Below are 22341 nucleotides of genomic sequence, written 5' to 3' on the forward strand. Positions count from 1 at the left end.
TCCTCCACGTAGACGGTGGGGGCTGAGAAGCCGCTGAGAGCTCAGCCAGAGGCACGGGCAACGTGGCAGCTCATGATCCTTTATTCACCAAGTTCTTAATGCACTCAGTCCTGTAAGTGCTCCCGCAAAAGCTAAGAAGAATCAAATCAGCACATCATCGCGCAGTGACCAGGCTGCCAAACTAGCCGGTACGTGCACCAGCCCAGGAAGAGTCAGTGAGCCACAGACACGCAGGAGAGCCTCGCAGTCTCCCCGGCACTTACAAGGCTTTCAGCCAAAACCAGGATCCACGTGAGTTTATTCCTGAGTCTACCCACATCCCAGGCAGACTGGGAGGGCTCCAGGACTGGGCCTTGCCCTGTCACTACCGCCCACCCACATCCCCTGCACAGTGCAGGGACCAGGCCGATGCCGCATCTGCACCCACAGGCAGAGTGTCCCCACGGTGACAGCCATCCCTCCCAGGCACCTTTCTTACAACCTATCCCAACCCCTACTCTGAACCTTCCTTTCCAAACAGAGGGTCACAATACATCTTAGGGCTGTGAAATCTGCCCTGTGTGCTTACAAACACCAGGGAGTAAGGGGTGTCTCTGGGAAACCATCCAGCCTGGCCACTGCTTGCAAACTGTGCTCCAGCAGCCCTTGCGCTGACAGGACGCCGCTTCTCTGGGCTGTCCCGCCTGCCGGCCGACTCGCCCAACACTGCGCTCCTGACCCGCCCTGTACAGCAGAGAGCCCGGGAACTCCAGACCTTGGTGCCCCTCTGAACCGCACCTGGGCTAGTCCTGACCTCACTGGGCTGCCCACACTCAGAACAGGGTCATGCTCTTTGACCCCGCCAGGTCAGGAACTGAAGCTCGCCACCCACCATCACCGATGAGCAGCCCCAGGTCACAGCCACAGTGACCTGGTCTGGGCGCTCTGGCTCACTGACCCACCACCATTGCCCCTGGGGTGAAGAAAGTGAGCTTCACTACCTAGCAAGGGCACCCTGTGCTAGCTTTAAAATGCAAATCCCAAACTTCAACAACTTTAAAGAGCAATTACATTCTCATCTTTAAATGTTCAAAATGACAAATTAAAAAATGGGTGAAATGGAAGTTCTAATTAGAATTAGATAAGTTTTAATTCTCAGATCTAACTCCAAAGGCTCAACACAATGCAGAGAGGACGTACGTACGTAAACCAAGTGGCTTTAGAACGCACGCAGCTCCTCCTCAGAGCTGCTCAGCCTGGTCCAACATGCCTTGTGCCCTCGGCACACACTGCCCCGTGGGCTCGTTCACCAGCCCAGCACATACCCCACCTGCAGGCCATCACCCCGAGGGCCCTGCCCTGGAGCTCACGGCCTCCTGGGTGTGAGCACACGTGGCTGCCTAGTGAGTGGGTCACAACCCCCTTTATACTCCCTCATACTCCAGGCAGGTGCTGGATGAGTGGCACTTCCCTGCTCTAAGAGCTGCCACCAACCTGGACGGTGACATCGTGTCCCCGGGTCTGTAGGTAAGGGCTCACTGAAGACTGGCAGCTTCCAGCAGAAACTAACAGTGAAAGGCAACAGGAACACTGAGGTGTTTGAAATCGGGCGAGTACCCAGGCTACAAAGCCAAATTACCTAGTAGGGAAACGGCCAGATTGGAAAAGTGGGAATAGCACTTCCTCCAGGGAGCACCCCACCCCCCACCCCACCAACTTGCTGCTTCCGGGGAGTCCACCCTCCCACAATCCCCTGCATCAGAACCTCTGGCTTTTCCTTCATAGTGCCTGTTACTCGAACACACACGCACACGACCATGAGCTCCTTTGCCACCATCTTCGTATCTGGGTCCTTGAGCGCCAACCCCACCGTGCCCACCCCAAGCAGCTGTATACACATGCCTCAGTGGAGCTAAGCCACCATAGTCGAATTGAGCATACAAGACCCTTTCAATTCTAAAACCGGGGGATTCTGTTACTCCATAGAAAGGGAAAATGTCTTCTCTCACATGGCTTAAACAAATTACTCTGACAGCACTGAAATCACATCAGAAAACAATTTATCTTCAGAGGAAAAGCTTGAAGCAAAAAACATTGAGTATTCAGTTCTGTCACAGAAAAACCTGAACTGCTCTGTATCTGGCACGTAGAACAACGGCACTTGGACTGGGAGCAACAAGCCTGCACCAGCCAGACAGAAGGCCACCTGACTCATCCACCTTTGCCTGTCTCCACGTGTGCAGCGCTCATGCATGTGGCTGAGAAACGCAGTAGGCGAAGAGGTGGCGTGTGACACCACTGGGCCCCTGGCCCTGCACACGCTACCTGTGATTCTCACAAACAGCCTAGGAACAGGAACAAGCGATGCCATGTTACCGCCTTGGAAACCGAGCAGTGTGTCACTCTTCTGAGCCCTCAGAGTCAAACACGGTGAAAGGAGGCCCCGTGGTCTGAGCCCAGACAGGACTCCAGTTCTTCATGTCCGGGAAGAAACATTTAAGTATGTGGCAGTCATTGCAGAGAAACACCTCTCTCCCTGAAGGCGGAGGGCAGAGGCAGGAGAACAGCTCCAGAGTAGGTGCCAGGGCCAAATGCCGGCTTCATCACCTACTACGTGAAATTGGGCAGTGCCAAACCACTGAGCCTCAGTGTCCCCACCTGTAAAATGAAGACCACAGCCTCAAAAGGCAGCTGTGAGGACTGAGCACTCATATAAGCCAGAGGAGGGGTCTGGCACAGAGCAAGTATGCAATAATTGCTAGCTGTAATCACTGTCTTTATATCTCAACTTGCTGTAGGCTAACATTCCCACAGAAGAGTACACAGACTATAAACACATAGCTTGTGTGCACACAGCTCGGTGACTCATCAGCGTCCACACCCATGCATGGAATACGAGGCAGGACAGAGTTGCTGCTCTCCGAGGCCCCCTCTGACACAGCTCCCGCACACCCAGTCAGGAGGGAGAGCCTCGTCTGCGTCCTCACAGCATCTGATCTGGACCATCTAGAAGTCACGTCTGTCTGTCCTATTCATGCTGTGTGCCCAGGGCCTAGGACTGGGCCTTGCATATAGTAGGTGCTCTATAATAACTTACTGAAAGAATGACTTCCGCTCAGTATCATGCTTATTTGCTTACATATTTTAATTCCAAACATTGTTTGTGAACTTCTTATGAGTGGGGCATGCCTTATTCCCCAGCATCAACCCTTTTCCTTCCTCTGATACACCTGCTATCGGCCATTATTTAGCACAGTGTATCAGGCTAAATCCCAGATGCCAGAGTGAGAATCACATCCTTGCGCTCAAGGGGAAGAACTGGAGGTCAGGCTAGGGGAAGACCACCACCCTCAGCCTCACCCTCCCAGGCAGAGAGGTGCTCTATGGACAGGAACCTGGAAGAGCTCAGCCTGACTGGCGCCCAGGGCAGAGCTCCTCACAGAGAGCCGGGCGGTCCAGCAGCTGCCAACACGTGCTCATGTCTTAGTCATGCTAAAGAGTATGGTTTTACTTTGAAGTTGATGCAGGAAACTGAAGCCTCCCACCCAGGGCAGGGAGTCATGCACGCCTGCTCTCCTGGCTGGGCTGCCGTGGCCGCAGAGCAGGGAACAGACAGAAGGTAGTGCAGGGGAGGCCAGGGCCTTTATCCCTGGTCACAGCTCGGCAGACTAGTTTGCGTGAAAGAGTGATTTAACGTTTCTATTTAGAGGTTTAGGGATATTAAGGCACACTACCAGCCTGCCAGGAGCTGTGTCCCAGCAGTGGGTTTATAATGAAACCGATGCCCTCATAGGCAGGACGTGATATAGGGAAATCCGCCCCGGCCTGCATATGTGGGGCAGCCAGATAACAAGTGGCACAGATGCTGCTGCTGGGCAGCAAGGTGGTGACACTCATTTCTGTGCATCTTGTGCTTCCACTCGCGACACTCGCCCTGCTGCCCCCTAACCCCCACCATGGCAAACGCTGGCTCTGGGCCCGGACTGTGCTCTTAGCCCAGGGCCCAAGCTGCATCTGGTGCCAAATCAAGCTCTGCAGAACCCATGAACATGGGGCCATGGCATCTTCTAAATATGTCACCTGCCAAACTGGTCTGGGAGGATGGGAAAAGCGCGTGCCATTCTACATGGACGGCCTTCCAGACAGAACAGCAACGCACGACGAGCTGTTCCGTCTCCACAGGGCTCGAGTCTGAGAGGAGCCTGCGGGCAGCCTTCTCTGAAGGAGGCAGTAAATACTCAGAGCCACATGCCAACTCTTCAGGGCTAACATTCCCCAAACATTTTACAGCAAAATATTAATGTCCTCTTCATCCCCAAATACCCTTACCCTTCTCCTCAAAGGCTCTTTGTGCCCATGCAGAGTGTAGCACAGGCCAGCGCCAGCCTGGCTCCCTCCAGGACACTGAGCTCTGGACATACATACTGCCAACAGCCCAGGCAGGAGGCAGATTTGGGGCCCAGTTTCCCAGATGAGCAGTGCACCCTCCCAGCCTGGCCCCCAAAGAGCCCTTGGAGGGCCAGGCGGCGGCACTCAGGCCTGTGGGGGACGAATCCGCCACCATGCACCCAGAGCCCGCCACAGGCAGAGGAGGCGGGGCTCTCCTCTGAAGTGGTGACACGTGAAAAGCTGCACGGCCTGTGGCTGGGCTCTCTGTGCACCAGCCCCCAAACTGGAGGGAGGACTGAGGCAGGACCCGGACGTGGGGGATGTAGTGGGAGGGCCTGTGGGCACCCTGAGTGAGCGGGAAGACCTGCCAGAAGTAATGGAGCCAACCCCACGCCCCACCAGAAAGCCTGCGGGCAGTATATACGCTCCAACTTGCTGAAGGAGCCACCTACTTGGGGAAGAGCCCCCACTGGAACCCAGCTTACCCAAACCTGCCTGACTTCTCGCCCCCAAAGCAGGCCCTGGGCTTCAAAGAATTCAAGGTTTCCAGCCCTCTGCACAGCCAGACTCCTTCCAGCCTCCAGACTTAGTCCAGCCCTGCTCCCAGTTCAAAGCCAGCCCTACCTACTCCTTGCACCTCTGGTGATGCCAGCCAGCAGACCCCTCTCCTCTGAACTCCGTGACCCCGAGAGGCAGAGCTGCAGCTTGGCCCCATGCCCCTCAGACTCCGTGGAGGCTACCATCCGTTCTTCTAGATACTTTCCAGGTGGAAATCAGATGCCCCTCCTTTTTTCTCATACATTTGAGCGCTGAGTTGAGTATCAATCCTGTGCATCTCCTGTGCCTCCTTCCCTGCCCCCTATAGTTAGGGGGGTAACACAGGAAGGGTTCCTCCAAATACAGGCACATCTCAGAGATACTGTGGTTCTGTCCCAGCATCCACCACAATAAAGCAAGTATCATAGTAAAGTGAGTCAAATGAATTGTCTGATCTCTCTGTACATATAAAAGTTGTTTGCACTATATTATAGTCTATTAAATGTGCAATAGCATTTTGTCTAAAAAAACAATGTACATACCTTAATTAAAAATATTTTGTTTCTAAAAAATGCTAGCCATCACCTGAGCTTTCAGTGAGTCATGATCATTGACCATAGATCAATAATAATAATAATAATAATAATGAAAATGTTTGAAATATTGTGCTAATTATCAAAATGTGACACAGATGACATGAGCAAATGCTGTTGGACAAGGGGTGCCAACAGACTTGGTGGACGCAGGGCTGCCATAAACCTTCAACTTGTAGGAAATACAATATCTGTGAAATGCAATAAACTGAAGCCAAATAAAACGAGGTGTGCCTGTACCCGCTAAGTACTTCAATTTGATACTGGTCCCCTTTGGGTAATTTCTCCTCCCACAGGTCAGTACTTGTTCACTCATTCATTCAGCAAACACCTGAGTGCTTCGTAAGTACGAATCTTGCTCATTCATCTTCTGTGCCACCTTCCCTGCACCCCCAGGGGAACCCTACTTCCCCATGTACCCCAGCAAATCTGACAGCACCTCACGCAATGATCTGTCTAGCTTCTGTCTCCTCTCTGATTCCAAAGGTCATAGCCAAAGGCTCCTAGAGGGCAAGGTCATGTCCCTCCTATGCAGGCACACAGCTGGCACTCAGAGATGGTTCTGGAATGACCCATCAAGTTAGCACCTTTTGGTGGAAAGGAGTAAAAGTAACGACAAAAGACTTTTCCATCTCAGGACCACAAGGATTTCTTTAGATTTGGACAGCCCTGCGGGTAGCACACCAGTGAGTAGGTGCCTTCCGTGGTGTCTGGACAGAGGCGCAGCTGGCAGTGTGCATCTGACAGTGTTGAGCAGGGTCAGTTGGGCCAGAGCAGCCGCTCCTCCGTTCAGCGAACATCCACCTCGAACACAGCAGCCCTGTCGACTTATTTGGGCTGAAGAGTAATGTCAGGGACAGCGTCAGATGAGCAGAGCCTGCCTAGAAAATAACCTACTTGCCTTAGCATTCTTTAGGTAAAAGGAGACGTTCATGTCTATTGACATCACTGCCACTAAGAATTTAACAGGGAGCCTAAGAGCTGAAATCAATGACAGGACTTGTTCAAGCTCAGTGATTTAATACATATGCAGATAATATATACCAGCGACTTCCACATACATTTTTTTTAACAAGCGGCTGAAGACTTCTGTAATAGCACTACATTTAGCTACTTCATTTTTACAGGGCAGTTTATGCCATCAACTGTCATTATCAGCATTAAAAACAATGCTGCTTAGTGTACCCTACAGGAGCAGACTATGTGCCATGCAGTGTACCCTACAGGAGCAGACTGTGTGCCATGCAGTGTACCCTACAGGAGTAGACTATGTGCCATGCAGTGTACCCTACAGGAGCAGACTGTGTGCCATGCAGTGTACCCTACAGGAGCAGACTGTGTGCTGAAGGCCCCCACCTCCTGCACCAGAGGGATGGAACGCCCAGCCAGCACTGCCCTGCACCACTTTACACGGGGTCATTCCCTTAACCCTCACAGCAATACTGGGGTTGAGTACTGTTGTTACGCACGTTTTATAAGATGGGAAATTGAGACAAAGAAAAATTAAGGAGTGACCCAAAGCCACAAATGTAGTAAGTGACAAGGCAGAGTCACAGCCAGGCCACCTGGCTCCAAAGCATGCACCTGACTCTGTCCCGTCGTCTCCACGTGCTATCACTCATGAGGCCTTCTGCGTGTGCTGGCCTCTCCACACCACCGCCTAGCTCAAGGCAGGTACTGATTAATTCCAGATGGCAATGTCCCCACAGTTACAAAGCAGAAAGTTTCCCCATGCCTCTAAAGCACTTGATACATAGTTTTGGTTCAGTGTAGAAATTAACTAGGAGCTGCACTTCTTTTTTTTTTTTTTGATATCATTAATCTACAATTACATGAGGAACATTATGTTTACTAGACTCCCCCCATCACCAAGTCCCCACCACATACCCCATTACAGTCACTGTTCATCAGAGTAGTAAGATGCTATAGAATCACTACTTATCTTCTCTGTGTTGTATAGCCCTCCCCGTGCCCCCACCACATTATGTCTACTCATTATAATGTCCCTTTTCCCCCTTATCCCTCCCTTCCCATCCACCCTCCCCAGTCCCTTTCCCTTTGGTAACTGTTAGTCCACTCTTGGGTTCTGTGAGTCTGCTGCTGTTTTGTTCCTTCAGTTTTTTCTTTGTTCTTATACTCCACAGATGAGTGAAATCATTTGATACTTGTCTTTCTCTGCTTGGCTTATTTCACTGAGCATAATACTCTCTAGCTCCATCCATGTTGTTGCAAATGGTAGGATTTGTTTCTTTCTTATGGCTGAATAGTATTCCATTGTGTATATGTACCACATCTTTATCCATTCATCTACTGATGGACACTTAGGTTGCTTCCATTTCTTGGCTATTGTAAACAGTGCTGCGATAAACATAGGGGTGCATATATCTTTTTCAAATTAGGCTGCTGCATTCTTAGGGTAGACTTCTAGGAGTGGAATTCCTGGGTCAAATGGTATTTCTATTTTGAGTTTTTTGAGGAACCTCCATACTGCTTTCCACAATGGTTGAACTAATTTACATTCCCACCAGCAGTGTAGGAGGGTTCCCCTTTCTCCGCAACCTTGCCAACACTTGTTGTTGTTTGTCTTTTGGATGTTGGCCATCCTTACTGGTGTGAGGTGATATCTCATTGTGGTTTTAATTTGCATTTCTCTGATGACTAGCGATGTGGAGTATCTTTTCATGTGTCTGTTGGCCATCTGAATTTCTTCTTTGAAGAACTGTTTGTTCAGCTCCTCTGCCCATTTTTTAATTGGATTATTTGCTTTTAGTTTGTTGAGGTGCATGAGCTCTTTATATATTTTGGATGTCAACCCTTTATCGGATCTGTCATTTATGAATATATTCTCCCATACTGTAGGATGCCTTTTTGTTCTATTGGTGGTGTCCTTTGCTGTACAGAGGCTTTTCAGCTTGATATAGTCCCATTTGTTCATTTTTGCTTTTGTTTCCCTTGTCTGGGGAGATACGTTCATGAAGAAGTTGCTCATGTTTATGTCCAAGAGATTTTTGCCTTTATCTTTTTCTAAGAGTTTTGTGGTTTCATGACTTACATTCAGGTCTTTGATCCATTTTGAGTTTACTTTTGTGTATGGGGTTAGACAATGATCCAGTTTCATTCTCTTACATGTAGCTGTCCAGTTTTGCCAACACCAGCTGTTGAAGAGGCTGTCATTTCCCCATTGTATGTCCATGGCTCCTTTATCGTATATTAATTGACCATATATGTTTGGGTTAATATCTGGACTCTCTATTCTGTTTCACTGGTCTGTGGCTCTGTTCTTGTGCCAATACCGAATTGTCTTAATTACTGTGTTTTTGTAGTAGAGCTTGAAGTTGGGAATCGAGATCCCCCCGCTTTATTCTTCCTTCTCAGGATTGCTTTGGCTCTTGGGGGTCTTCTGTGGTTCCATATGCATTTTAAAACTATTTGTTTCAGTTCGTTGAAGAATGTTGTTGGTATTTGATAGGTATTGCATTGAATCTGTAGATTGCTTTAGGCAGGATGGCCATTTTGACAATATTAATTCTTCCTAGCCAAGAGCATGGGATGTGTTTCCATTTGTTAGTGTCCTTTTTAATTTCTCTCATGAGTGTCTTGTAGTTTTCAGAGTATAGGTCTTTCACTTCCTTGGTTAGGTTTATTCCTAGGTATTTTATTCTTTTTGATGCAATTGTGAATGGAACTGTTTTCCTGATTTCTCTTTCTGCTAGTTCATCGTTAGTGTATAGGAATGCAACAGATTTCTGTGTATTAATTTTGCATCTGGAGCTGCACTTCTAAAGGCCAGCCCCACAGGAGGCTTCCCACAGCCACCACTGGCTCTCCAAGCACTTCTGCAGTGCTGTCCCTGGCAGCCTGTAAACCTGGACCTGCATGTGGGGGCAGAGGAACAGTCCTGAATTCCTGCAATATTCAGAGGGACTTCCAAACTGCATCTTGTAACTGCTTGTTCCTACACAGTTGCACCTGGTTGCCCCACCAGCCAGGCCCCTACGCTGTGGGAATGCAGCTCACTGTGTCAGGAGTGCTGCTGCCAAGCGGCTGCGACACACCCATGACCATCGCTGCCCTATACCTCTTTCTGCCTCCTGTGAAAGGTTTCCCAGGGCAGATGTGCCTCTCTGCCTACTGAAATTTGAGCTCTGAACTGGACACCCATGGGAAGGCTACTACTGCCAGCTGAGGCATAGGGACTCATTCCCCACTGGAGTCTCAGGGCCCAGCACATAGTAGGTGCTCAATAAATATATGCTTTTAATAAAATTAGGTTTTCAGATGAAAGTTAATAATGACCTTTCTCTCAATACAAAAGAAAAAAAGTGTTGATAGAATTTTGAGCTCCTTCCCCATCTTTTTAAACTTGGTCACCTGTGACCACTTGTCTCTATTAGACTATATTTTCAGATGGTATTTGGTGTCAGACAAAATTATACACCTAATTAACCTAAGTTTATAAAACTAATTTGTGCTAGTCCCTGGGGGGAGGTCATCCTCATCTCTTGTACCACTCACACCTCCTATGTCAGGGAAGCCCCCATGTGGGTGCTGATTTCCACATTCTTATTTCATCCTGGCAGCCTCCTCAAATGCCAGAATCATTCCCCCTTTAAAGATGAAGACCTGAGGCCCCGACCAGTCAAGCAACTTGCCCAAGATCCCACAGCTAGGCATGGCATAGCTGGGATCAGAACCCATCTTCCCAACTGCAAAGCCAAGGCTCTTTCCACAAAGTCCACAGCTGCCAGGGAAGTTCCAGGGGTTTTGCCACAAGAACAAGACTGGATAAAAATGGACTTTCCTTTAACTGGCAGGCATAAGTAAGTGGGGCTCAGGAAGAATGACTTCGAAAAACAAACAGCCCACAAAATAATCAGGAAAGGAGTTCCTCCTGGGCGCAGACTAACAGGAAGACGTCCCAACAAGCTCAAGGGCCGCTTGTTCAGCCATCTGGCCACCTGCCCGCACCGTCCAGCGTGATGTCACATCACCACTGTCCACTTCCTATACAAAACTCAGAAGTAACGCTGCCACTCAGGCTGAGGCTGGTACTTAGTGAATGTTGCTCCAAGTCACGTGGCGAAACATGAAAAGGAAGAGCTGAGAACGGACAAACTGACAGGACCTCAATGTCCTCTACCCTCTTCAGGTATCAGACTTTTCCAGCAAGGGAAGTTGACCACCTCACTGATAGCTTGGCCACACCTGTGGCCATCAAAATCTGACCACAATGCCCAGCTAGATTTGGGGTATGTTTATCTCACCTCCCCAATTCCAGAAAAAAAAAAGGCCTGTCAGGCACATCGTCCTGCTCTCTGCATTCATCAGGAAGAAAACACAGGCATTACCTCCCAGAAGCTATCACTGGACACTTCTACTGCAACGGAATCGTCGTAAGTGACAGACATCTCTTCAAAAGGCGAGGCAGCAGCAGCGAAGGCGCAGTTCCGAGGTCAACGTCAGACACTCAAAATTCACACACAAACCTAGAAGATAGAAGAGAAAAGCGTATCATTGTGAGTTTCAAATTCCCAAGGTAAAAAAGCAATTTCCACTTAACAAATTCCATTTCCATCACTGGCTTCAGTACAGAATAGTCTAAAATGTTTCCTTTACGGGAGAAAGTCCACAGACTCACTGTGGGCATCGACAGATTAAGTGCATGTTCTGTGTGGTGTGTGTGTTTCCCAGTAACAAGTAAACCTCCATGTCTTACTGAAGAGCTCAGAGTGCTTTCTGAACAACAGTTCGTGTTCTCAGATCGATGCACTGACAGCCCTACTGAATGATCTTCCTCCTCCCTTGGAGAAATGGACAGAGAACATGCCAAAGCAGGCAGGGCCCCTGCATCTCTGGACTTGCCCTGTCCCACCCAGCAGGACCAGGACTGGGATAACATGTGGGTGAAATAATCCACCTTCAACCCGACGACACTCTCCGCCAATCTCCACCGTGTTTCACTCGCGCTGGGCACTGTGTCCCCGCCCCCCGTGACTGACTCGTCTCGGCCACTGAAGCCAGGGATCCAGACTAGTTTATTCCAACACTGTGTGTGAGGGTCAGCTAGGAGTACAGACAAGCTAAATCAGTCACTTCTGAGTTAAAAGTCAATGTTCTAAACCCAGGCAGTGGCAAAGGGGTGCTCATTTCCCCTGCCTGAGGGATGCTGGAGGGCCCTTCCTACTCATAAGCACAAATCACTTTGATGGAATGACCGTCCACGACCAGATGAGACTCCCTGACTTCTCGGTGAAAGGGTGACTCCATCCTCCTTTATGTTACCCTGGGTTCAGGTCACACAGACAGAGGTCTGGAACTTCCTAAGTATCACAGGAAGGAGTTCAGCGCCTCAGCTTAGTGACAGGAAGGGGGGCAAGGGGCCGGCAGAGTGACCTACAGTGTTACACCGACAAGGTGCAAGACTACTTTCCATCTGTCACCACGCTGAACCTTCAGGATTCCCTGTGAGACAGTCTAGAAATACAGTAAGGAACACAGGCTCTGGAGCCTGGCCATGTGGGCTCTAATCCCAGACTCGTTACCCACTAGCTGGGCAAGAGTGGGCAAATTACCTAACCTCTCCGTGCCTGAAATGGCCTTATCTGTAAAAGAGAGACAAAAATGGAGCACACATCTCAGCATTACTGTTGAGAGTCAAATGAGGCGATACATACAGGGGTAACGAGCACACAGTCCTCAGGAAGCACTAGGGACAGAGTGAATTATAATGTAATTAGTACTAGATAGTAATTATTACCACCATCATTTTATCTCTCTTACAGGTGAGAAAACTGATGCTTGGGGGAGGTTAAGCAACTCGCCCATGGCCACCAAGTAACGAGTGGTGGAGACCAGCATTTGACACCAGCTCTGCCTGTTTGCTAAGGTAATGTTCTCTCCAGCACCCCATGGTGTTTTCCAAAACCTATCTCAAATTTAAATAAATCAGGCATCCTCTAACCTAAGATCTAGTTGTTAATTAAAAGGGTTTAATCTGACAGATTTCACAGCTTCCGCAGTTGAGCACAGCACTACATGGCCAATTAACTCACAGTAAAGAAGGATGATGGTAGTTGGGTCAGAGCCAAGTACCCCCAGTGTGCACACTATAACCAGGCACAGTCGCATGGGTACCATGCTGGCTGGATCTCTGCTCTGTAATCACAGGGCAGCGTGTTATTTTAACCCCTGGGATACCACAAAGGCTGTCCAGACCCCTCTGGCCTGTGCCCTGCCTGGTGTTACATTTCACAGCGTTCCCTTTTCCTACAGGATCCTAAGCTTACTTAGCCAGGACCCTCCGAGAAGTACCTAGCCTATGTCTGCAGCAGCCAAAAGCCTCCCACCCCCAGAGCATCTGGTCTCTGCTCCAGGCTCGTCAGGGAACATCTGGGCTTTTGGCTGGGACGAGCCTCAAAGTGGCCCAATCAAACCACTGGCTGGCAGCCTGGCCAGCTCCAGGGGCAGGTGCAGGAGGAACGGGCGCCTGCTCTGGACGGAGAGGCAGCTTGACACCTGAGAGGCTCAGGCAGAGGAATTTATTTCCTGTCTGCGTTCCATCACGGTTTAGACACTAATCAGGAAGATTTATTAGGAGTCAAGAGGTTGTCACTGGGTTCAGCACGGAAAGACACAGCTCACTCCTAGGAGTAAGAGCCTGAATCACGGGGCAGAGCTGCCGTGCCAAGTAACCAGACCAAGAAACACTGGAGCTGCAGAGGGTGTCGGAGACGAGCACGCTCTGAGCTGCCCAGGGAGCGAGGCGAGTCCAGCTTTCCTTACCCGTCAGGCCAGGGCCCCTGTCTCACCACAACTCTGTGCCTGGAACTGCAGCCTCCCAGAATCACAGTTGTACAGGGGGGCCAAGCTGCCCCATGGGCAGCCCACGCAGCATAGCCCAGCATCTCATGACCACAGCTAGCTCAACGTTCCTCCCGGTGCTAAGTTCACTCTGATGCCGAACAAATTACTCAGTCTGGTTCCCCACCCCCTCAACTTACACATTCACCAAGCTTACGGATATCATTATTAATCTAAGTAAAACAAAATTAGGAAGGCAAATCTCTTTTTATGAAATTGTACGAGGCATTCCAGACCCAATATAAATGACTTTTGGAAGCTCTGCACTTGTACACTTCTGGCCTGTAGTAGTTCAGAATTGACATTCTCCTTCTCAGGCCTCAAACCAGACCTTCCCCAGGGTCTGTGAACTGTCACTCCTTCAAGAGGTCAGAAACCAGCAAAGCCACTTCAAGTCCTACAAAGGAAATTGGGACAAGGCATAAAATACCCAACAGACACACGTTCATGTCATATTAAAAAAATTACAGTTTTCTTTCTTTCCATTCTTATGGCTTTTATTTCTTTTTCTGGCTTTACGACACTGGAGAGGACCTCCAATAAAATGCAGAGATCCTTTCCAGTGTCAAAGAAAAAGGTTTCTACATTTCTCCATCAAGATTGTTGTTTGCTGTAAGATTTCTTTAGAGTATCACTTTCCAGGTTAAGAAAGCTTCCTTCTACTACAATGGTACTAAGAGCTTTTATCACGAGTGGCTGTTTGTGTAAGACTGGCTTTATTTCTCCTTAAACGGCTGACAGACTTTGTCAGTGAAATTATCTGGGCCTGAAGTTTTCTTTAAGCAGGTTTAATCACAGATTCTGGTTAATGGGTAGAAGACTCCTGCCGTGATTTTTGTTTCTTTGGGTATGGATTTGGCCGACCTGTGGTTTTCTAGGGAATCCATTTCATTTTTTTCAAACATATTAACAGTAAATTGCTCATATTTATCCTCATATCATTTTAAAGATGAAGGATCTGGAGTAACATTTCCCTTTCCAAGCCTGACATTAGGTTTTTGTGTCTTTTCTCTTGATCAGTCTCAACAGTTTTATCAATTTCCATTCTTTTTAAAAAGTGTCAACTTTAGCTTTTCCTTTCTTTCATTTCAGCTATTAAATACTTGTCTTCTTTTTCCTTGATTTCTTCCTTTTATTTTTTCTTTCCTTATACCATCTTTGGCTTCAAGTTGTTCTTTGTCTAATTTCTGGAAATGAAAGCTCAGGTCATTAATTTCCAGCTTTTCTTACGTGTGTAAACACTGGTGAGTCAGAGAAACACCATTCCTAAAGTGGCGTGCAGAGTCCCAGAGGTTCATGGAGGCTGCCAGAGGTGCTCTTGGCCCAGCCTGGGAGCTGGCCTAACCTTCCTCCCCTCTGGCCCGATAACAGGTATCAGGTAAACAAAAGCTACAATTACCCAAGTACATCTAGCTCCCTCTTAATACCCTTAATTTGTTCCAAAAAGAACAGGTCATCAAGCCAAAGGCTGTTACTGTAAAGCAAGAGCCTTCTGAGGGGAGGTGCCTGGCTGCCGTCTCCCGAGAGCCAGCCTCGGGAGAAAGCCCTCTGGGTCCTCCGCACCTGTGGAGGGCAGCACAGAAGGTGCCCTCACTGCTGCCCCTCATGCTGCTGGCCTGGTTCTGCACAGCCCTGCAGGCCTCACTGAGCACCCCCTGGACTGAGGGTTTGTTTCTTCTTCATTTCTTGTTTCTTCTAAGCCAGTGTTTGGCCTGGAGTGAGACCCTCCTTAAAGCATGGGGCATATTTACCCATTCATTCTACAAAGAGGTATCTAAATATCTACTATGTGCCAGGCATGGGGCAGACTGACATGGTCCCTGCCTGCCTGGGGCTGATGTCCTAAAAGGGCAGAAGGATATGCAATAAAGAAAAACAGCCGCTAGAACAGAGATAGTGCTAGAACAGATATAAAGAATGCATTATACAAGTGTAACAGACCAAAAAAAAAGATTGAGAGGTAGGAGGCGCTTGTGGAGGTAGGAGGCGCTTGTGGAGGCAGGATGGTCAGGCCTCTCAGAGGAGCCACAGTGGATGGCAAGTGGGCGTGTCCCAGCAGGGGGAGGGGGAGGGCAGAGGCCCCTAGGAATGCTGGGCCTGTGGCAGCACCCAGCAGGAAGGGAGCCTGAGGCAGCACTGAGGGCTCCGGGGAGGGAGGACCTGGCATCACTGATAAGCTGCATTAATTAAGTACATTAATTGTGGATCTTTTACACCGCATCACCGTGAACACATTGGGGAGACATGTTTTTTTTGGAAAACTCAAGGTGCTAGATCCCTAAATTCAAAGAGGAGCATTTCTCATGTTCATTCTAGTTTATTTTCATTTAAAGTTTTTTAGGTTAAGTTTAAGCTTTTTAAAAGTTAGTTTTGAAAATTGAGACATATTACTAATACTGTAGCAATTGGTGAGGTCTTGACTTAAAACTTTCTTTGTACTGTGATTTCCTTTGGGGTGTATTTTGCTAAGTGAAACTTGTTAAATTTTTGTTAACTAAATTTTTTTCTTAAAGATTTTTTTTTAAATCTTTTTTTTAAATCTTTAAAAAAAATTTTTTAAATCGTGACAAGCTGCACGGGAACTCAGATTCTTCTATCTGCTACTGGTGAAAATACAGGCCTCAAGTGCTTGTAAGAGAGGCCACTGAAACCAAGCATCAATGTGCAGTCATTTCATGCCTGTCCTCAGGCCTTGTTCCATGCGTCTTACTGTGTGACGTTTGACAGAAGAGAGACGTCAAGCCTTTGACCCACCTATGTCTTCTACAACTTTACCCAGGAGTCAAATTAGGCATTCACAATGGCATTGTTTTCAAAAGCAGCAAAAAGACCCTGAAAACTTCCTGTCTACCAAGAATAAAAATGCCGGTCCCCTCTGGAGTGGAACACGGTGGCCAGAGGAGGAGAGATGGGGGACTGTGGGTTCAGATATGAAAGGTGCTCCCCCAAAGCAAGAGAAAACAGCAGTTGTAGCTCGGTGGATAGTCTGAACCCACTGGTGTTAGAAAGCAGTTATGTATATCCCCAAAGTACGCCGCTGCACAGGAAGCCCCGTTGGGTCTCAGACCCGCTCTGAGGGGCGCCATGGGGCAGGGAGGGGACTTTCATATTTCACCTCGAAACCATATAAAACACTTAAGAAGTTTTGACTATCGGCATGTAATACTTGCAGAATACAAAACTAGTTAAAAATACCCCGTTCTGTTTTGTTAATGGCCTGGCTGGAATGAAGGGAGGGTCCTCTGCACCACCACACAGCTGCTCATGGCCTCAAGAGAGGATACCCTCAAGGACCTCAGGGACTGTCACCTCCCCTTCCCCACCTCCACCCGCACACCCACGGCTGTCTGCCAGGGGTCCAGTGCCCATCATCTCTACCCTGCACGATCACAGGAACTTCCTAATGGGGTCCCTGCATCATCCCGGGTCCCTTCAGTCTATTCTCATCAGTGACCCTTTCAAAACTCAAGTCACATGATGTTGCCCCTCTCACGCGGAGCAGAAGCCTGAGACTCATGCGGAGTGCGGCCCACCCTGCTGGCCTCCAAGTTACCTCTGCCTCAGTCCTAATGCCCTGCGGCTCCTCCCTGACCCCGTGCTCCAGCCGCCAGGCCTCTGCTGGCCACGGCGCTGCGGGGCACGGCACACTTGCTCTTCACACCCTGGAGCGACCTTCCTCTAGGGGGCCCACTGCAGCCGCTCAAGCCTGTACCGGCCATCGCCCTGAGGAGGGCTTCTCTGCCCGTCACCCCACTTCTCTTGGCCCTCCCAGACCCCTTCCCTTTGTTCTTCTCTCCCAAACACTTACTTCCCACAAGCTATGTCATTCACTCGCTTGTTCTGTCCACTGTCTATTCTATGTCCCCGGCTAGAACGTGAGCTCCAGAGGCAGGGATGTGGGTGTGCCTTCACTGCTACAGCCCCAGCACCCGGGGTCTGGCACAGGGCAGTCATGCCATCAAAACTTGGATGAATTCATGATGAAAAAGTTGCATTGAAGAGTCTTGGTAATTTTGAATTATACAGACTCAAGGTCCACAGAGGAAGATAATTGGAGAATTTATGTGAAGATGTTTTAACTCCAGTGGTTAGAAGTCTTTTATAAACACTACTGCACACATTAAACTAAACCACAAATGGGTTTAGCAACCATAGTGGGGGATGTGCAGCTCAGTCCCCAGCTGTCTTCCCCCAGCCACACAGGGAGCCCTTCTGCCACGCAGCCCCACTGCCTGACCACCACTGGGGTGCATGGGTTCGTGGGTGCTCCCCGGCTCCAGCCTCGGCCGAGCTGCCTCCCCCATGGCGGCTGCTCCAGGGGGAAGGCCTGAGGTAATACACTGCTTTGCACCATCAGCAAAGATATTTCAACAGCTCAAATATCTGGCACAACTATTTTGTTCCCAGTGATTTCATCTGGAAAAGTGAACATTCCTCAAAAGAAGAGATAGAGATCAGCAAATAAGATGACTTAACTCTCTGGAACATTGTGTGTGCATTTACCTCAACAACGGGAACCAGCTTGTGCACTGAAGGAAGCCAGGTGTTAGAGGCTGCCCCTCTGAGGAGAAGCACTAGAGGCCCACGACTCCACAAGTCCCAGGCCCCAGGTGGGAGGGAGGGTCTTCCAGAAGCACCCATCAGGGTGGGCAGTGTGGGCCGAACACACTCAAAGGACTTCCAGAGATTTAAAAACTAGTCAGCATCCAAGTAGTGACTCTGTGGCGTCTTACTACACTGATGGACAATGACTGCAATGGGGTATGGGGGGGACTCGATAAAATGGGTGAATGTAGTAACCACACTGTTATTCACGTGAAACCTTCGTAAGAGTGTATATTAATGATACCTTAATAAAAAAAAAACAGTAATGCAAATTAAAACAATAATGCTCTAAACTAAATAGATTAGCAAAATTTTTTTTAAATTAGTCGGCATCTCTGGCAGACATAGGGTTGCCATGGAAACCATGTCTTGAATCTCACCGGGAACTCCACCGAACACTTGGCGGCCCAGGACTACCCGCTGCACAATGAAAAAGGAGCTGGCGAGAGGAAGGGGGTTTTAGGAGCTCTTCTAAGACACGGAGTCATTTTGCTGAAAACAGACGTGGCTCAGACTCTTGAATATTATGGTTTGCAAGAAAAGAGTGAAACAATGAGGGAAATGTTATTTTGTTTTAGTCAACACTGCAGAGCAGTCCTCTTCCTCCCACAGACAAACTCATGTTGGGGAAGGTGAAAGGAAAAACAAATTCTTCTAAACAGACCAACTAGGCAGGGAAACTATTCCACAAAACACATGGCGCCTCTTCGGTTCAGCCCTGTGTTCCCACTCGGGTGACCCTGGCTTCCAACGTGCTCCTTCTGCTAAATGCGTAATGGTTTCAAGGTCAAATAACTCGCCTTCTGGCTAGCGTGGGGCTGTCAAACCCAGAGGGCAGCTTGGGGCCGGGCTCTGCTCCACCATGGTTCTCATTCCTCGGCTCTCTCCCCTCCTGGCGGCTACGGCCAGACGTCACAGCAGTCACGGTGGACAGGCCATCCTGCGGACTGCTCTCTCCAATCGCACAACAACCCTTTCCCCGCTCATCCATGCTGTCTTCCTGCGGCTCCTAATGGCTGTGACATCGGTCATAGACCCACCCGACTGCACCGCACCCTCCCGGTCAGATCTCAGGGGTCCAGGTCTTCCCCAGCCACGACTGGGGGAAATGCCACAGGCGCAGGGCTTCCCACTCTGTCCCATTACTTGCTGGGGGCTCTTGGGCTCGAGCATTCTAACCACAGCTGGTAAACACCCTGGATACAGTTTAAAAAGCAAGATTTCAATCTGTCACCCTCAATCGACATTTAAGGGGCAGATTACATGCCATGAATGAGGATGGGCATATACCCTGAGAGGCACAGGAGAAAAAATAGCCTCACAACATACCTTGATAAAAAAAGTTGCTGCCTTCGGGGTCCTGCTTCACACAGCGAATCTAAGAACACTGTAGGAAGTGAAATGGCCCTCGCAGTGGCCTACATGGTGAGAAATGCACAGAAAAGGGAACTGAAAGAATGAGCTGACGTGACAAGCAGACCTCCGCGGCAGAGGAGACAAGTGAGCCTTGTCACACCTTCTGATTTCTTGCCTGACAAATACAGAAATCAGATGGATTGGGTTTGTTTGTTTTTAAGAAACTTCCAGTAAATAAACATTTATAAAATCTCAGATATGAAATTTCTTTAATGCATAAATTTTCAGTGTCCAGGACTCACTCCACTCAACCTTCCGCAGTCACTAGTTATCCCCACATGGATATCCTGGTGGACCAACGTCCCGGAAACTCCGCGGGACGGTGTGAGTGTTTGAACATAGTTAATTCCCCCCAAGTGGCAAGAATGGTGGCCGCAATGGTGCTGGTTCAGTATTTAGGGAATCAGTGGGTGTGCTCTGCGGGAATGACAAGTTTTAAAGAAAAGTACAAATATTCATACACCTCAAATAAACAAACAAACCCAACACAGCTACACTGACTGTAATTTAATTTTTCATGATTCAGAAGTCATCTTTTACTCTTAGAAAGGGCTCTCAGGGACGAAATTTGAAAGACTTCTCCCGAATTTGCCATTAAACAGCTATGGGACCTTGGCATCTGTCAGCATCCCACTCCTTTACCTGAAGAGTGTGGGATTAAAGCAACTGTAAATCATTTTACAGATTTTTCTGAGTTTATGTTTTAAAAGAGCCCCCTACTGGCAAGAGACTGAAAGAATGTGAATGATTAAAGCCAAGTCACTCTAAAAGCATTTGCGGTGACCTTCAGGGCTGCAAAGTTCTTTCCTACTTTATCAGATTTTTAGAGTCACCCTGAGGGTGTCCCCACCAGAACCCCAAAGTCCAGGCCTGAATTCATTGCCAGGGGTTCGCTGTGAAACAAGCCTCAGTCAGTGTAAAGCCTGAGCTTCCCCAGCAAGTACACATCCCAGAAATTCCCCGTCACGCATGCTGTAAACCCTGCTTTCATTTAGATGAATGCTAACGTTTAAAGGGAAAGTCAATAGCAATTAACATGTATTTTACAAAATAAGTAAAGAGGCAGGACTGTCAGTAATCACGGCTTCAGGCATTGTGACAGGCACTCTGACCCTGGGTCCCAGGCTTCTTGCTGAAGACCCCATCAACAGTTGCTGGCAGGTCAAATACAGTGACAATTCTGGGGGGTCTGGTGGATTGTGAGGCATTAGGTCAGAGCAGTGTATTTGCAAACAGCTGAATCCGGCTTCCAAATTGTGAGCAAAAGAAAGAGTGTCTCCTTGCCCCACAAATAATTCCTTAAGGAATCTCTCAAGGTTGGTTTGTCTGCCTTTTAGGATGGATCTCATACCAATCACGTGGCTGGAGACATCTTGCCATCCCACCAATCTCTAGAAGAGGACCCTCTCCCAGCTGGGACAATGAGGAGAGTTACCCTCTTCTGGCCTCGAGGCCCACTCTCCCCACACCTGGGGCCAGTAGGGAGTCTAGCCCTTTCAGGCTCTGGCACTTCCCTTCACATTCTTCTTTCTCCCTGGAACAGCTTCCCAGATAACTTATCAAGGTACTAATTATTCTTCAAAGTCAAGATCAATTGCCATCTCTCTATGGATCCTTCCTTCATTCCAAGTCAAAATTAAGTTTTGCTGCCTGGCCTACCCTGAGCGCCGTGTTCCTCTCTTACAGGACTCCCTCCGTTCAAGCTCATGTGGCCAGTCATCCACACACGTCTCTACCACGAGACAAAGGATCCTTGAGGGCAGGGACCACACGGTGCTAGAAATAAGCCAGCACACGCAGCCCCGCCACAGCCACCTGCCCCTGCCCCTCTCTGGACCCAGCCCTCGGGCCTCACGTCTCACAGGACTAGCACAGGTCAGACCCCCATTCGATCCTCACCTTAGAAGTACATGGATGCCCACATTCACACCACACTAGATAAAGGGGGGCACTGTTGAATAAGTGAATTTTTAAAATGCCATCTTACTTTAAAGTTCATTGAAGTGCTTCAAAAATGCATTTGGAAGTATGAAATAGTCACCTTAAAAGAATAAACAGCATGCTAATAAAAAAACAAAAACACCTCCATGGTTTGGGTTATCCAAATCTCTTAATCTGGTTTGAGTCAATGGGAAACTTTAAGAATCACAAAGTGAAAGTTTCTGACAGTTAATATTCAAAAGTAAACTTCTCCCTGGAGTAACTGTATTTCTTACTGATATTCCTCATCTAGACACATAGATGCACATGGGCGAAGTAGGGGACGAGGGGCCATAACAGTCACCCGGCTGAGAGGGACCTGGCAACACGTGAGCTGACAGAGTAATTTAGTGGACGGCCATCAAGTCTGAGAGGGGGTGGGGTGGGACGAAGGGAAGAGATGGGGACAAAACAACGACACCTGTCTGCCCATGACATCCAGGAGAAAAGAGGGCAGAAAGCTGCCCACAGTCCAGGCAGGGCTGCTCCTCACAAGGGCCTCTCAGGGCCCGTGCCCTGGGTGCCCCGCGGCCACCAGGAGCACTCCAGCGGAGGTGGACCTCTCCCCTGGACAGTCCCGCGAGTCCTGTAACTATCTCTGTCTTTCTTTCCTTCATCCAACTTTTCTGCTGTTCGTTGAGTCCTGAGGGAGTGCCAGACACCATGCTGAGAATGGGGGCGGGCAGTGCTCAGAAATGCCCGCAAAGGGACGCAGCTGTGTCCTCAGCAGGCAGCAGAACTACAGTAACAGTAATGTACTGAGCACCTCCTAGGTGCCAGCACCATTCATTCTCAGAACAGCCCATGAGGCAGCTGCTACTATCACCCCCATTTCACAGATGAAGAAGAGTCACAGGAGCATTTAGATAGCCTGACCAAGGCCACGCAGCCAGTAAGCGGCAGAGCTGGGACTCAGACCCAGGCAGGCATAGCAGAGCCTGCCCTGTGACTGCCAGACCACAGCGCCTGCTGGATGCACGGC

At 48.9% G+C, this 22341-nt stretch overlaps 1 protein-coding gene across 8 annotated transcripts in view; it reads right to left on the bottom strand.

Annotated features, from left to right (window-relative positions):
- Positions 1-22341, bottom strand: part of PACSIN2 (protein kinase C and casein kinase substrate in neurons 2) — a 123549-nt gene that overhangs the window by 27300 nt on the left and 73908 nt on the right. For all 8 annotated transcript variants that reach the window (XM_073213981.1, XM_037006838.2, XM_037006836.2 and 5 more), the window contains one exon: positions 10847-10984. In XM_073213981.1, the coding sequence (XP_073070082.1) occupies positions 10847-10906 (60 nt within the window). In that variant the 5' untranslated portion in view covers positions 10907-10984. The remainder of the gene's footprint in view (positions 1-10846; positions 10985-22341) is intronic.

The sequence above is a fragment of the Manis javanica genome, chromosome 10, assembly GCF_040802235.1.
Source record: "Manis javanica isolate MJ-LG chromosome 10, MJ_LKY, whole genome shotgun sequence".
NCBI classification, from domain to species: domain Eukaryota; kingdom Metazoa; phylum Chordata; class Mammalia; order Pholidota; family Manidae; genus Manis; species Manis javanica.